The 15,474-nt window shown below is 39.0% G+C and overlaps 1 protein-coding gene across 13 annotated transcripts in view; it reads right to left on the bottom strand.

Annotated features, from left to right (window-relative positions):
- Positions 1-15,474, bottom strand: part of CUX1 (cut like homeobox 1) — a 382,370-nt gene that overhangs the window by 225,364 nt on the left and 141,532 nt on the right. For all 13 annotated transcript variants that reach the window (XM_037880470.2, XM_037880466.2, XM_037880469.2 and 10 more), the window contains one exon: positions 8,533-8,580. In XM_037880470.2, coding sequence (XP_037736398.1) covers positions 8,533-8,580 — 48 coding nt within the window. The remainder of the gene's footprint in view (positions 1-8,532; positions 8,581-15,474) is intronic.

The raw sequence follows: 15,474 nt of genomic DNA, 5'->3' as shown, positions 1-15,474 counted from the left end.
TGATCCTCGAAGGGTAACAGGGGCACTGCCTGGCAAAAAAGGGGAGTGGAGCTAAGGTCCACGTGAGGGGGCCTGGAACAGCAAAAGGTATGAACAACAGGTGATGGAATGAATGTTGGAGCAGTGCTAGAGCAATGAAGAGAAGATGGGGATGAAAAGGAGGGGGTCCGATGTGCAGTAGGGAATGTCAGGGGGCTTCAGCTCTGTCGCCCAAAACCCACCACATCATTCACTCCATGTTTGTCTCGCACTTCAAAAAACACCCTCAAATGACTCCACATCACGCCCTGCACTGTACCTGCATTCCCTCCCTAGCTCCTCAACCTGCAGGTCCCATTCCAACAACTGTCTCTTCATGGGGAGGAGGGAGATGACAAGATGCTGTAGAGGCAGTGAAGGGACTAACGTGCAGCTAGTGCATTCTGTGGTTGAAGTAATCGTTGCCAAAGAGCCCGAGGCAGAGAGTTGGCCTTTGGTACATGTGGATGCTGAGATATTTAAAAAAAAAAAACCCACAAGGAAATTAAAACACACTCAGCTACACTCAAACTTCTGAAAATAGGAAATCCAAGAAGTTAAGGAATACGCCACCCCTGCACCACCACCTTACCTTGAGCAAAACCTGACATGCCAACACACACACTTACTAAAATTCTACAGATGCTACAGAACACTCAGGGAACAGGGTATATGAGCATTGCACAACAAAGCCTAACATCTTGTCTTTGTTATAGCAAGGCTCAGGTTGAGGTCAGGCATCGCAAAAAGGAGCTACCTACACCTGGCCTACACTCCAACTCTGAGCTAGTCCATTCAAATCAACTTAGAATTCAGTGTTCTGAGGGGCACCAAGCACCACCAGGCAATCTCAACTCTCAGGGCCTGACTACACCACATAGCTTTTAGCAACAAGGCTGTGTCAACACATCCTTGTCGCTAAAATTCAGCGTGTGTAAACACTCTTTGTCAGCACTTCTGCCGACAAAAAACCTCCAGCCATGCGAGTGGCGTTAGCTTTGTCGGCAGGAGAGCGTTCACACTGCCACTTGTGTCAGCAAAACTTGTGTCTTTCACCGGGGGCGGGGACACGACTACTTTTTTAAGTACCTGTGAAAGACAAAAGTTTGTCTACAACTTTGCAGTGTAGACATACCCTTAATAAAGCTTTGGGACATTTAACCTGTACAAAAACTGTATGTACCTGCAAACTAAGGACTAGTCTACAAACAGAAATGATGCCTTTGAAAGGTGCAAATTGCCCAATTCTTCTCTATAGAGGTGCTAATTCTAAAGTCTGGTGACAACGTAATGTCAGTGTTAACTATTTCACCACTAACCATTTAAATAGAAACTTTCAGCTAGTCTGGGATGGGGGTGGGATATAGAAGTGAAGTTATAGAAGAGAGTGGTGTTATGGACAGATCTTGAGAAGAGTGCCAATATTTTTGTTCCCTGTCTGAGCCCAGGGCAGCAAGATGGATGAGATGCCTTCTCCAGCTCTACTTTCTAACACAGATATACTTAAAAATGGAAACACACATGGGAAGGGAATATTTATGTATAAAATGAAAATATGCCTTAAGGTACTGCCCCAAATTGGCAGCAGCATGGAGTCTGACCACCACCAGTAGGCGCTCTTAGAGGCACTGCGTTGGGCCAGATTCTCCGACTGCAGGATACGAGTAACTTCCATTGATTTCAGTGGGACTTGCTCATAACTTGCAAGGGGAGAAAGAATAAGTCCCATTGTAATTTGGAATGGAACAGAATGCCAGTGGCATGTGTAGGGGGTAAAACAGACGTGGGGAAGCTAGTCACACCCTTCCCTTGTGTGCTAGTGTTGAACATAATCTGACCTGTACAAACTATGAACAACTCTGCTAAAGTTAATTGTTTTGAATATAATATTTCTCTTCTCTCAAAGGCATATTCTCTATCCGCTCCATGTGTATAACTCTTATTGATGTTAATGGATGTCCTGCATTCTCATCAAGAAGAGAGCATACCCCTTTCCAGATGTCTAAATATGTTTAAATCCCCTTCCTGAGGGAAGACTTTGCCTAAATTGCAACAAGCCTAGCCAAAATTGATCATTTACACATTTGTACAAACCAAAGAAACAAAACCTAACCACACCATTGTTGTTCCAAGCTGCTCAGTGTGTTTTCTTTCGCAGTTTAGGATCATAACACAAGATTAAAATAAAGTGTGTGAAACCTTTTTCTGTGTTCATGTTAAAGAAAGAAAAACTCCACTGACAGCTGCTGAGAGAATGTTAAAGATAACAATTATGTAGTGGAAATATTAGATTTGCTCCACACTGTCTGTTACATACAATTGTTTAATAGGACTTTTATTGAAAAGCTGCAAAGCTTTGGGCCTAAATCAATGAGATGAAAGCTCTGAATTTTGATGTATGCTGTTGACTTCCACAACACAGAGCAATTTGTAATAGCTTTGCCTCGCTGTTGTTTTCAAAGCTCCTGCTACATCACAAGCATTTATTTCTGACCACAAAATTACATTTATTCAACAGAAAGCAGCTCAGGGTCTTTAAGAGGTTAACTTCTGGAGTGGTTGGCTGCTCTCCAGCCTCTGTACTAGCATCAGTGCTAATGCAACAGCACACAACAGCACCCAGGCTAGCCATGATTAATAGACTGCTGAATACGCTGCTTTCCACATACACACACTTTTCATTCCCCTGCTTCCATAGATCATGGACTTATCCTCAAAATATCTGACTGAAATTGAATTTGGCTTCTCTCTAAACCATTCATTTCCTATGTTATGCAAGGTTATATCCTTTTCTGCATGAGCAGAACCAAACCAGCTGCAGCTTTTGAGAAGAAAATGTGTTTTCAATTATGAAGTTGGCCTGAATATTGAACCATAGTTCTACTGCTATTCTAATTGAGCCATCATGGAGTGAACTTACAGGAAAAATCATATTAATCAGGTTTGTAAATTTAACAAAAAAATTTAAACAGAAAAGAAAAGATTGATATTAGCCAAGGAATATTCCTATAAAATGTCTGCCTATAGACAATTACTAAATTACTCTACTGACCAAATCAATAGCTTAAAGAGCGATTCAGCTAAGTACTGAGCCAGCGTGCTCTCATCAGAATGGTAATACACCTAAAACTACTTGTCTTGAAAGAAGAAAAGTAGATATGGCAGTCACAGAAGATCACAGTCTACTCTTTCAGAGTATTTGCCTGAAAGGATGCTCCAAATTAGGGATTACTGTGTTTCTGTTGGATAGTCCTGCTATGCCACATGAAAAGAATGGTAATAACCCCAGGAAATCCTTTCTGAGCCTTAATATCTACTTGATGACATCACAAATATGGATTCAGACATTAAATTTCCACAAAGCAAATTTATTTCTATAACAGAAAGCATAGCCTAAGAATATAAAGCTTTATATTTAGGATTCCATGTGCAAGTGTTTATCTGCTTATATAAACGTGATAACCCATTGCAACCTACTAGGTATTATGTGCAGAGAATGTTTATTCAGATGATAACTAGAGGGTGTTTCCTTTCTAAGTTGGAAAACGAATTACAATCGGATAATAAAATACTCTGGCCATTATTTATTCATTCTGGCTTTTATTTAGCCCAGGATACAGTGATTGAAGAGTTAACTGGAAGCACCCTTAACTTATTTAATGTAAACAAAGAAAAAAATGATTTAAAAAAGAGTTAAGGTTGAAAGTGGAGTTCAGTTGAGTCCAGATAACACACCTACAAAATTACATTCTTTATAAAATTCTGTACTTTCTAAAAACATTAATGGGCCCCACTGTTCTGTAATTCTTCATCCCTCCCTCTCACACCACCTCATTTACATCATCTCACAAGCTTAAGTGTCCCCCCATAAAATTTCCAAAAACATACAAAAGTCAAATATCTAACTTACCAGTTTTGAAGCACAAAGCTTTTTGCGGATTTTAAAAGGAGGGCTTATAAGAGAAATCCAAATGCAATCATCATAAAAACAATAATATACTTCAAGTAGACTGTCCATTCCCAAATAAGTCAGGAAGTGTAAAACTGTTTTGTAATATTTTTGCATTTTAGTTTGATATACTGCTTTTTCATCCATGTTACTATATTTGTAACATTACTGTTGTGATAATCTTGGGACTCATCTTCTATGCTAGGCTCACAGAACAAACGTGTGATAAAATCACCACAATACTATGCATTTCAGAACCTTAAGAATTTCATTTTTTCCTTTAGCTAGTGATCCCCAAATGCACCCTGCTTTAATAGGTTTTCTTACAATATTTATTTTAAGTGCATTTTAAAATCTGCAGTATCCTAAATTCTATTTCAGAAGGCTTTTACATTAAATGTTACCATGAAGAATCTGCAGTTCCAAGATCTGTAGATGAAAACAGCTCTTTCCAGCAACTAATGGAAATTGTTTGTTACCAAATATCCAGTTTCCATCTGCAATTTCTCCTGATTGAGATAAACATCCATAGAATACAAAACATTCTGGCTGTGTCTTTTTTATTTATAAATATGCATCCATATTATGCAGGGAAATACAAAGAAAACAATTTGAGAGATCAAACTAAAAGCAAAAAATCTACTACTGAAGGAAACCAATGAATATGTTTAAAGAAATTAGCTAACAGCAAGTATATGTGCTGAATGCTCCACACATCATCCATAGAAAGGACCGTGAGAACATAAGTCATTTTAAGTTTACCGTCTCCTCCAAGCCATGTCTGGTCCACTGATGTCACATGCTTCCCCACTCCAGGATATCTCCCAACATGAACTATGCTCATGATGTCACAGCCACCATGGAGCCCAACTGGAGCAGAGAGCCATCCTACAGCAGACCTGTAAATGCTTGTTTCCCCTTCTATGGCAGAAGTTTGCTAAACATTTAATACTATACTTTTACATGCCAAAGGACAGTCAATGGGTACTTCCAACAGTATAAGAATATTTTAAAACCCTGCAAAACCATTCTGTATCTAAAAGGGGAAAATGATATTTACCTGACCCCTAAAAGGGAGTTCCAGAAGGACTGCATAGTGATTGTAAAATTACAAGTATGATGCATGCTGCAATATCCCTGGGAGTGGGGTGAGGTGCAGCAACTTCAGAGGACTTGAAATGGAGGGAAGCTTATGCCTTGAATGCCTTTTACTTGGGCTCTGTGGAGCATTCAGCACATAAGCTTGTAATAAGCTATTCAATAAGACTAACACTTGCAAACCAACTGTAGATAGTTGAATTATGACTTGACAGAAACCAGGCTAATGTTTTTTTATTTACTGAAATAATTTCATATTAAGGCTGATACACTGTTTTCTAAGAAACACCATGGTTGAGAGTCATCCATTCTATGTTTATATATAGTTGACATGATGAGGGTAGTTATGCTGGAAATAAAAGGAGTTTCTAAGGCCTGTCTTAGAGAGATTCACACCACTGTGGACTACATAGATGCAGTTACAACAGTGCCAGCCCTAATGCAGACATGCTGCACTAATGTCAAATGAGGTTTATACTAGCATGTCTTACTCTGGTAATTTACCAGAGCAAGTTAAACCAGTACAATCTGTGATTTACATCAGTGCAGCAAGCCTACAGCAGAGGTTTGCTTTGCTGCAACACTGATATATTTATATAAGTGCAAATTTCTCTAAAATAGATAGGACATGTCGGGAGAATCTTCTTTAAATGTAGCAGGATCAGGGTTTATGACACATATTTGAGCATGCAGCATTCCATTCATTAGAGAAAAGTAGTACACATACGTAGACTTCTGTCAATATAACAAGATGGAAACCAAAGTGAAAGAGCTTTATAGAGCATTACAGGTCATAGAAAGCAATTTTAATGTGCAAGTTCCCATTGTCAAACTGACTTACACGGGTCATTCTTTTTCTCACGTGTTGCTATTAATATAAGGAACTTCATCTGATAAATTTTTATAATTGTGCTTGGGAAATTAAGTAGTTAAAAAAACATACTGCTTCCAAGCAAAGAAATTACTGCTTGTTTGAGGTACATATTCAGCAGAACGTGCAAGGAATCAGAAATATAACCCTCATCAAAAATTGTATGAGTGTGCACTTAATTCTCTATGCAGATTGCTGAAAATATACTCCTAAATTTCTCCGTGCTCTGATGGGAACTTCAACAGTAAAATAATCATCTTGCAGTTTATTACACATTTAGCAAGTGTAACCCATGCCTGCTGGGTGTGGTACCCTGTCCCCCTTTAGTGCCACCTAGACCACCTAGATCAAGGGTGGCCAACCTGTGGCTCCGGAGCCACATGCGGCTCTTCAGAAGTTCACTGCTCAACCCCTAGCACTGCCACAGGCCCTGCCCCCACTCCACCTCTTCCCACCCCCTCCTCTGAGCCTGCCCTGCCCTCGCTCCTCTTCTCCCCCACCCCACCCCATGCCTCCTGCATGCCACGAAACAGCTGATCAGGAAGTGCAGGGAGGGAGAGAGTGGGAGACACTGATTGGCGGGGCTGCCAGTGGGCAGGAGGCGCTGGGAGTGGCGGGGAAGCTGGTGGGGGGCTGCTGACATATTACTGCGGCTCTTTGACAATGTACATTGGTAAATTCTGGCTCCTTCTCAGGCTCAGGCTGGCCACCCCGACCTAGATGTTAATGAGTCTGCTACAACCAAGGGGCTTTTAGCTCATGCAGTAGATGCTCATACACTAAGCTTCAGAGGTCCCAAGTTTGATCCCGCCCACCAACAACCCAGGTCTGTCGGCATTACACAAGTACAAAATTTTGCAGCTGTGAGACATTCTTTGGGTAAGAGATCTACAACACATAATAAGGTATGAGGTTACAGCCACTACTTACTGCGTCTGATGCACTAATTTTTTTTTTTTTTTAAGGGGTCTGCATTTCAGGTAGTTGAAAGCAGCTATCAAATCCCCCCTCATGCTTCTCTTCTGCAGACTAAATAATCCCACCTGTAGCTCTCCCACCTGGACACAGCGGGCACAAACTAAAAGCTATCTAGTTCACATTAACTTTTTAGTCCTGTTTAAAGGCCCCTATGGCCAGATCTACAGACCTTAGGTCGGTATAACTATATCACTCAGAGGTATGAAAAATCCACACCTCAAGCAATGCAATTATATTGACCTAACATCCAGTGTAGACAGCACTATGTCGACAGGAGCGCTTCTCCCATCAACATAGCTACCGCCTCTCACTGCAGTTGATTAACTACACTGAGGGGAGAAGCTCTCCCGTCTTCTCTGAAGCACTGGTGCAGCTGCACCACTGCAGAGTTTTAAGTGTAGACCGGCCCTAATTTAAAGTGAACTAGGCACCTTTTAGTTCACGCCCACAGCATCCACACAGGGGAGTTACAGCACAGCACACCAGTGAGCACCGCAATTCACACCATTGTAGTCCAAACTGCAGGGCTGTGAAGACATAGCCTTAGAGCACATTACTTTTTAAAGTGTTACAGCCTGATCCAAAGGCCATTAAAATCAATGCAAAAATTCCTCTCTGGTCTAACCACTGTTTGGGAAAACACCACCTGCAATAAGTGCTTCATTGTCAGCCACAGTCAAAACGTACAACTCTGCAGCAGGTTGCAACCTCCTTTCCCATAAGAAAGGACCTCATGCATCAAAATAATTACAGGTTGACTTTTTGAAATTATGACTATTCTAAAGAGAAAAATGTCTATGGGAACAGAAGTAGTAGCAACAGTGTTAGAACTTTCTGTAATTTTTTCTTTCAAATACCACCTATAAACATTAGGGTCCAAAGAGCTGTTTAGAGTCTAATGTTGGTACATATTTTATATATCGTTTTCCCTCTTCAATGTAAGCCTATATATATTTTATACATGCACATTATTTAATATACATTAACATTTACATTATATTTAGAATCTAAATGGTTTAGGACCTACCCTAGATACAGAGTCTCTTTCCACTATGTCACAGCTGAGATCAGCAGGAGGACCTGACCTGGAGCCCCACTGTTATAAATGAAAGGGGGCTGCTGGCAGTGTTCTCTGTGAGGGCCACTCCCTCCTCCAGGCTTTGAAACTGGCTCTGGACCTTAATCCATAATAGCATGAACCTAAAAGCACATTGTAAAGCTCATCTTTTTTTCCCAGGCATTTGAAAATGAGGTGGAAGGATTGTAATGGTGGGCACTGTTGGATGCGGTGAAAGATTTCAGTTTTTAAGTTGCCTGGTACACTGGTGGTAGATTATCTTCCATTGTACTGCAGCACTTAGGGTATTTGTAAATGTTTTTAGGTTATGTCAAGGACTCCTTAAACAGGTGTCTTTTTTAAGCATTTGTATAAGCCAAAATATATTCCTTTTTCATATACATAAACACAAACACACATGGACCCTGTTTCTGCAAACTGCTCCATGCTTATAGCAGAGCTCTTGGTCCACACAGCCCCATTGAATGGCTACATCACTCCAGACTGAAGTAAACGTAGGCAATCAGAAGTGACAAGATAAACAAAAGCATAGTCTCTTACCTCCCCCTGGAAACTCTTCAATAATGGAGCTACCTGTTTGCGCAGGTCCTGCAAGACAAAAGCAAAGGGATTCCATCAGGAAACAGCCATTTTTAAAAAGAAAGTATATAAAGAATAATTTTCATCAGAAGAAAAGGGATTATTAAATATTTAGAATGGAGCAGCACATTGTCAACCTTTTTTTTTCTAATTTTTTGAATACTGATTTGAATATTGATTTTGAAGCTTGACTGTATTTTATGGCAATTTTTGTTTAATCAGAGGTCAGCTAGAATTCATTCTGAACAGGATCATGTTTCCAATTTAATAGTTTCCAGTTTGGTACACACTTATGATTGTTGCAAATGATGATAACTGGTTAAAGGCAGTGGTAATGTTGGGCAGACAGTGAACTCTTTTAGTCTTATAAGTCCATTGGAACAGTGAAGTGAATAATGTGATCTGAAGTAAATTTGTGTGTCCACCTGAAAAGCATTCTAACTACAGCCCTGAATTTAAGTCAAAGTCTCCTTCTGACATGTGTGAATTTGCATTAATGGGAGTTACACTCAAAAGGAGGAAAGGCCATCAGGAGCCATACAGTTGCCAACCATCCAGGATTGGTCTGGAGCCTCCCAGAATCAGCACTGATCTCCCGGTGACTATCGCAAGCAATCCAGGAGATTTTAATAGGATATTTTCAGAAAATGACATTACATCATGTTGATATTTTGGGTAAAAATCTCCCGGAAAAGCTTCAGTCGGAGTTGGCAACCCTAAGGGGCCACCACCTTAACCAAGGACAGTTTGGCTTCGTCCCTATTGAAAGAGGGAACTTTTGTAAAGGGCTGCTGTAATTCCAATGCCTTTGAGAACAAAGAGAAATAGTAGCAATTTTGAAAGTGGGAATTCTTTGTGGTTCTTCTACAGAGAATTCATTATTCATTAGCCTCTGCTAAAGAAGAGTCTTTCAGTTATGAAGTATGATGGCAACAAATGGCCATTAATCCTTAAAAAAAAAAAAAAAAAAAAAAAAAAATTAAAAAGGCTTCAGATGTAACCTACACATACTACATGGGAAATCTGAAAAGTCTGTTACTTCACCATCAAGATCATTTGGGCAAAAACATAGTACAGTGGTCTGATAGTACTAAATTTCTTAAAGGACCTTCTTTTAAACTCATTTTAATTCTAATTAACAGATGTACTTATAAATTCTGAAAATTCATTCTATGCCCAAAAAGTAAGTGCTGTAACTGGGGAGAATATTCTGTAGATTCTTCAAGTGGTTAAATCCCTATTTGAAGTGCAAAAGTCAACTGTGGAACCATATGCAGCACTTGTATAGTTTATATACTTGTAAATATATCTAAAATATATAGACTACACACAACAACAGGGAGGTGCTGCATTAAGATTTTATTGGTATGACTTATGGATTGGCAAAGCCATGAGCTGCACAAATCATCCCAAACAAGTGTCATTGAAACTTTATACCACTTCATACAACCATGCCATACATGTTTTAATACAAAAAGCTGTTTTTCAACCTTTCTAAAAATTGGCTAATTTTTGTATCCTTCCATCTGTAAAATCAGAGTCCCCTAGTTATAATGAATATCAAAGTCAGAAAAACTTTGAAAAATTTTTAAAAACAAATTTAAATGGCACAATTTCAAGGTTCAATATCTTAGAGACTTCTAGAAAACTCGGTCCTCATAGAAAGCCAGGAATTTTGTCTTACCAGTGGTAAAAAGCCTTTTCTTTGAACCCTGAACTTAATTTTGCCCATCCTGGTTCTTACATGAGTGTAATTTCTTGGAGGAAATGGAAACAATTTTCTGGCAGATTAATTTTTTTTTAATGGCAGTTGTTTGAAGCCATTTCATATTCCAATTCTCTGAAGCTGTTTCAGAGGGTTTGTATATCAGAAGTCCAAACTGGGATGAATTAGTGCCCAGAATGCAGGTGAAGGTGTCAAAGACAAATGATTAGTTGAAGAACTATGTTGTAAGTATAATTTATCACACAGTCTTTCAATTTCATTGCATGGCTTTGCACTGTATCATATGACTATCACCTTACAGTACACATCCATCTCATGATAAGAATACCATGGTAGCCATATAAAACTCTCTTTAGCACCCAGCTAAAACACTGATTAGACCACCGATAGTTCAGTCCAAAGAGGACTGTGAAGAGGTTACAAAAGTAACTCAGGAAACTGGGTGAACGGGAAACACAATGGCAGATGAAATTCAATGTTGATAAATGCAAAGTAATACGCAATGGAAAGCATAATCCCAACTATACATACAAAATGGTGGGATCTAAATTAGCTGTTACCACCCAAGAAAGAGATCTTGGAGTAATTGTGGATAGTTCTCTGAAAACATCTGCTCAATGTGCAGCAGCAGTCAAAAAAGCTAACAATGTTAGGAACCATTACGAAATAGACAGGTAATAAGACAGAAAATATCAAAATGCCACAACAGAAATCCATAGTATACCCACATCTTGAATACTGCATGCAGTTCTGGTCACCCCGTTTCAAAAAAGATATATTGGAATTGGAAAAGATACAGAGATGGGCTGCAAAAATGATTACAGACATGGAACAACTTCCATACAAGGAGAGATTAAAAAGATTGGGACTCTTTAGTTTCGAAAAGAGGTGAATAAGGGGGTGGGGATATGGTAAGTCTATAAAATCATGAATGGCGTGGAGAAAGTAAGGAAGGAAGTGTTTACTCCTTCACATAACACAAGAACCAGAGGTCACCCAATCAAATTAAAAGGCAGAAGGTTTAAAACAAACACAAGGAAGTATTTCTTCACACAACACACAGTCAACCTGTGAAACTTGCTGGTAGGGCAGGGGTGGGCAAACTTTTTGGCCCGAGGGCCACATCAGGATTGCGAAACAGTATGGAGGGCCAGGGAGGGAACGCTGTGCCTCCCCAAACAGCCTGAATGATTTATTACATCACAACACAAAAACAGCAGACATTTAAATAGGTCAGAATTTAAAGTATCAAAGCACTGATAAATACTTCAGGCTAACAAAGCTTCTATTTTAAGGAGCAAAAAGCTTCATCTCAAAGTATAGCATAAGGTCCAAATGAAACCCTGGTGTAACTCTAATAGTATCGGGAAAATTGTGCTTGTTACACCAATTCTGAATTTGACCATTGAGTCATTTTAAAAATGACCTGTGAAATTTGAGTAACTGTTTAAAATTCCAGTTAAACAGATTGCAATTTCTAAGCCTACAGTCAAATATATTTACAACTTGAAACATGGCTCTCCATTCACCCACCTCCAAGTTCTAACATCAGAATTTAACATTTAAAACATTTAACATCCTCCAAGTAAGCAAAATACTAACAAGCAGGATTACATGACATGGTGGCAGAAATACTTGTGCTACGTTTATTCTACAGCTTCCACCATTAGTAAAACTATGTTTACAAAATTTCCTGGGGTAGATGCATCCTATGAGTGTATACGACATTCCCTTTATGGGCTCTGACATTCAAAGTGATTCAGCCAATCCTCTATTAGAGGGTGCTATTGAGTTGGGGACCAATTATAGTCAGTCTTTGGGTTTGCTGGAGTGGTGATCACTTAATACAGGCAATTGAAACATGTAAGAGGCTTTGATACCTTGGAATGGTAGCTAAGGGCAATAAAGGTTTGGCACTTAACACTCTTCATCTTATCTCCTTTCATGTAACAATAAACTTTGAGAAGAATGACCAAAAAAAAAAATCTTATATTCTGCTCCAGTATTTTAAAAACACCCAAAATAAGTGCACCTTTGAAAGGAATGGTAAGTAAACTGAACTGAGTATCACACACCAGAAGAAATGACTATGCATTTTCACCTGCTCGTTATTTTTGCAAATTGTTTTAGTTTGGTCTAGTAGTTTTATAAGTGCTTACTAGGCTAACTTGCATTAAAACTTCAGACATCTCACAAAAGAGAGGAAGTAAAAATAAAACCACAAAAGTAGTCAGAACTACGTTTGCCCCAAGTCACCAGCTAAATCACTCCTGCTAGATTTATTTTTGGCAGTTTGAGAAATTACTTACCACACTATGGCTCCAAATATTATACTAATGTCAGATATAATTCTACCTTCTCTGCCCTAAACTGGACAAAAATAAGGACGCTCAATTCTGACCCATAGGAACCTGTAATGTTGGTTAGCAAGGACACCATATGATTTATTATCCTTTTAAAATGTAGTGGCCTTTATTGTCTGGGCTGTGATCAAAATAGGAGCTGCAACCAAATCCAGCCCTCACACACAGCTCTGTAGCATATCACTGTGATTCAACACTACAGCTAGAAAGGGTACATTCAACTGAACATTAGAACAAATGATAATTTGTCAACCCAAATGCATCAAAGACTATACTCAAGTGCTCCTATACGATCAAATTAGAAGCATATTTTTCCTTGCCATCTAAATGTGCTCTCTCTGTGGATGATTTATCAGGACACTGCCTTTTTCAGAAAGCTCCTCTATCAGAGACGAACTCAGCACCCCAAAAAGGTATGAATTAGTATGTTGTAGCGCTATCAAGATCAAATCTGTACAACATTGAAGGCCAATATGGTATCTCTTCTCTTTAAAGTAAGAAGAAACAACCAGTTTTACATTTTGATAAAAGAGCTACACAATGAAATCTGAATCCCAATAATTTTTTTAACTCCTTTTTCATTGGCATTAAAAATAACCCTTCAGACAATGAAGCAACAGTAAACCTAGGATACAAAATTGGACACCAAATTTGTCTTTTTGATATCCAGATTGTATTATTTATCTATTACCATCTTCATATATTGCACTGGTGTATGCAGATATATCAACTCAGGATTAGGCTAGCAACACTGCACTTTTAATTTACCTTATCTCTGAAGCTACACAGGACCTTTTGCTTTCTCTTAGGCTTTGTCTACACTACACAGCTTTGTCGCTAAAAGTCAGACAGTGTAATTGCTGTTTGTTGGCACTTCTGCTGACAAAATACTTCCACCCCCTACAAACGGGGTTCACGCTGTCAACAGGACAGCGCTCCTGCCAACAACAAGCCATTTACACTGCCACTTGCCACGGCAAAACTTTTGTTTTTGGGGGGATGGGGGAGGAGGACTTTAAGCACCTGTGAATGACAAGGTAGTGTAAACAGGCCCTTAGACTACTTGATCTCATTTACGTCCAAAAAGCTCATCTCTAAAATGCCACAACAAAAGCCGTGACCCTGGTTTGATAAAGTGGTTTTACAACATTGTCTTGACCTGTACAGCTTTATCATCCACAAAAGTACTGTATCCATTTGAGGAGGGCAGACCGGGGGGGGGGGGACGGGACGGGGGGACACAACCACTAGAGCAGGGAAAGTGTTCCACCCGTTACCTATGGTGCCACATTTTCTATGATCTGTCCTCTAGATTATCTATTCTAGGTGCATGTTGGCTGGTGAATGTCAGAGTATCTGGCGGAGAAATCATAATGAGAAGCAGCCCAGTTGTATCAGCATCAGTGACATCATTAGTTCAGCTGTCACATTCTATTTTGGAGCTGGCTCATCACAAGAAGATGCTAAGGCTTTTCTGCCATCTTACCCTTTTGCATTTCCTTCCTTGTTAGGCTACATGTAATAAGGAACTAACAACTGGCCCTACACTGAAAATTGGTAAGGCTGAAAATTATGACTCCAGATGCTTTCTGATGAGACTTAAAAACAAAAAGTAGAATACTTTGGGGGGGGGGGGGGGGGAAGGTATTTGTTAGCTCAATCCACATTACCACTTAAAAAAGGGGACAGCCAGTAGCAAACCTCTCTTCTAGCCAAAAAGTATTTGTATACAGCATACTGTTTATTTCTTTAGAATGGGAAAATATTTCCCAGGGGAGAATTGCCCACGCTTGGGCCACACATCTATTATCTCAATATATGATTGAAACTCTATTTTATATTTGCATACAGCTAAAAAAATAACCCAGTAACCAAGCACAAAGCATTTGATGAGGAAAGTCACGCTCAACTTTGGAGGTGCGTTGCTTACATGCTTTAAGGCCCCAAACTGTATCTCAAAGTTTACAGGCAACATGGAAATTGACAAGTTAAATCTGAATGCTGTCGCTTCTAGTTAGAGTTCCGCTGGCCACCTTACAAATATCTGGCATGCGTATATGCTTCACCCAGTTAGAGGCAAAATTAACTACTAAATGGTGGTCATCTGAAGTTTGACTCATAACCATAAATAACACATAGGCAGAGATTACAGTATTTTATTACTTGTTTCCAGTTGTGCCCACAGATAAGTCTTCTGTGAATGAATACAAAGCCAGTATACCTTCCCCCTCACAGGTAAACAATTTTGAAAAAAAAAATTAATGGAAACATCTACGCCTTTTTTTGTGTAATAAACTTCACTGGAATCAGTTTAGCCCTTCAAATTGAAACGCTAGTTGCATACACAAGCAGATATTGCAGAGGAGCTGAGACAAGGTATTTATTTCCTAAAATAAGGCACGTTAAAAGTCATATGATCAAACAATTCTGTTGCTCAATTTATGGTATGATTTAATGAGATGTAAAGCTTCTTGTTGCTTAAGGCTGCTAAAACCTTTACTTGGTATCTAATCATTAGAGAATGATTCATGTTGCTATCAATTTAATATGATACTTTTGGTCATTTTAACAGATGAGAACACATTAACACTCCAGCTTCTCCTCTGTACAAAAAAATCATTTAAAATTACATTTTATAGGTAAGTTTCTACCTATCATACTGATAAATAAATAATCTTGATTTACAGTAGCAGAATGTACACCACACTTCTTTCAAAAAGATTTCAGTTCACATATCTCGTGAAAATTCCATTAGCTTTAATTATTTATTAGCAGAAGAATTAGATTACTGTTCTTGACCTATTTTTTCAGAGT

Source organism: Chelonia mydas, chromosome 17 (genome assembly GCF_015237465.2).
Source record: "Chelonia mydas isolate rCheMyd1 chromosome 17, rCheMyd1.pri.v2, whole genome shotgun sequence".
NCBI classification, from domain to species: domain Eukaryota; kingdom Metazoa; phylum Chordata; order Testudines; family Cheloniidae; genus Chelonia; species Chelonia mydas.
The sequence above is the reverse complement of the archived record's forward strand: the minus strand, read 5'-3'. Positions and strand labels throughout refer to the sequence as shown.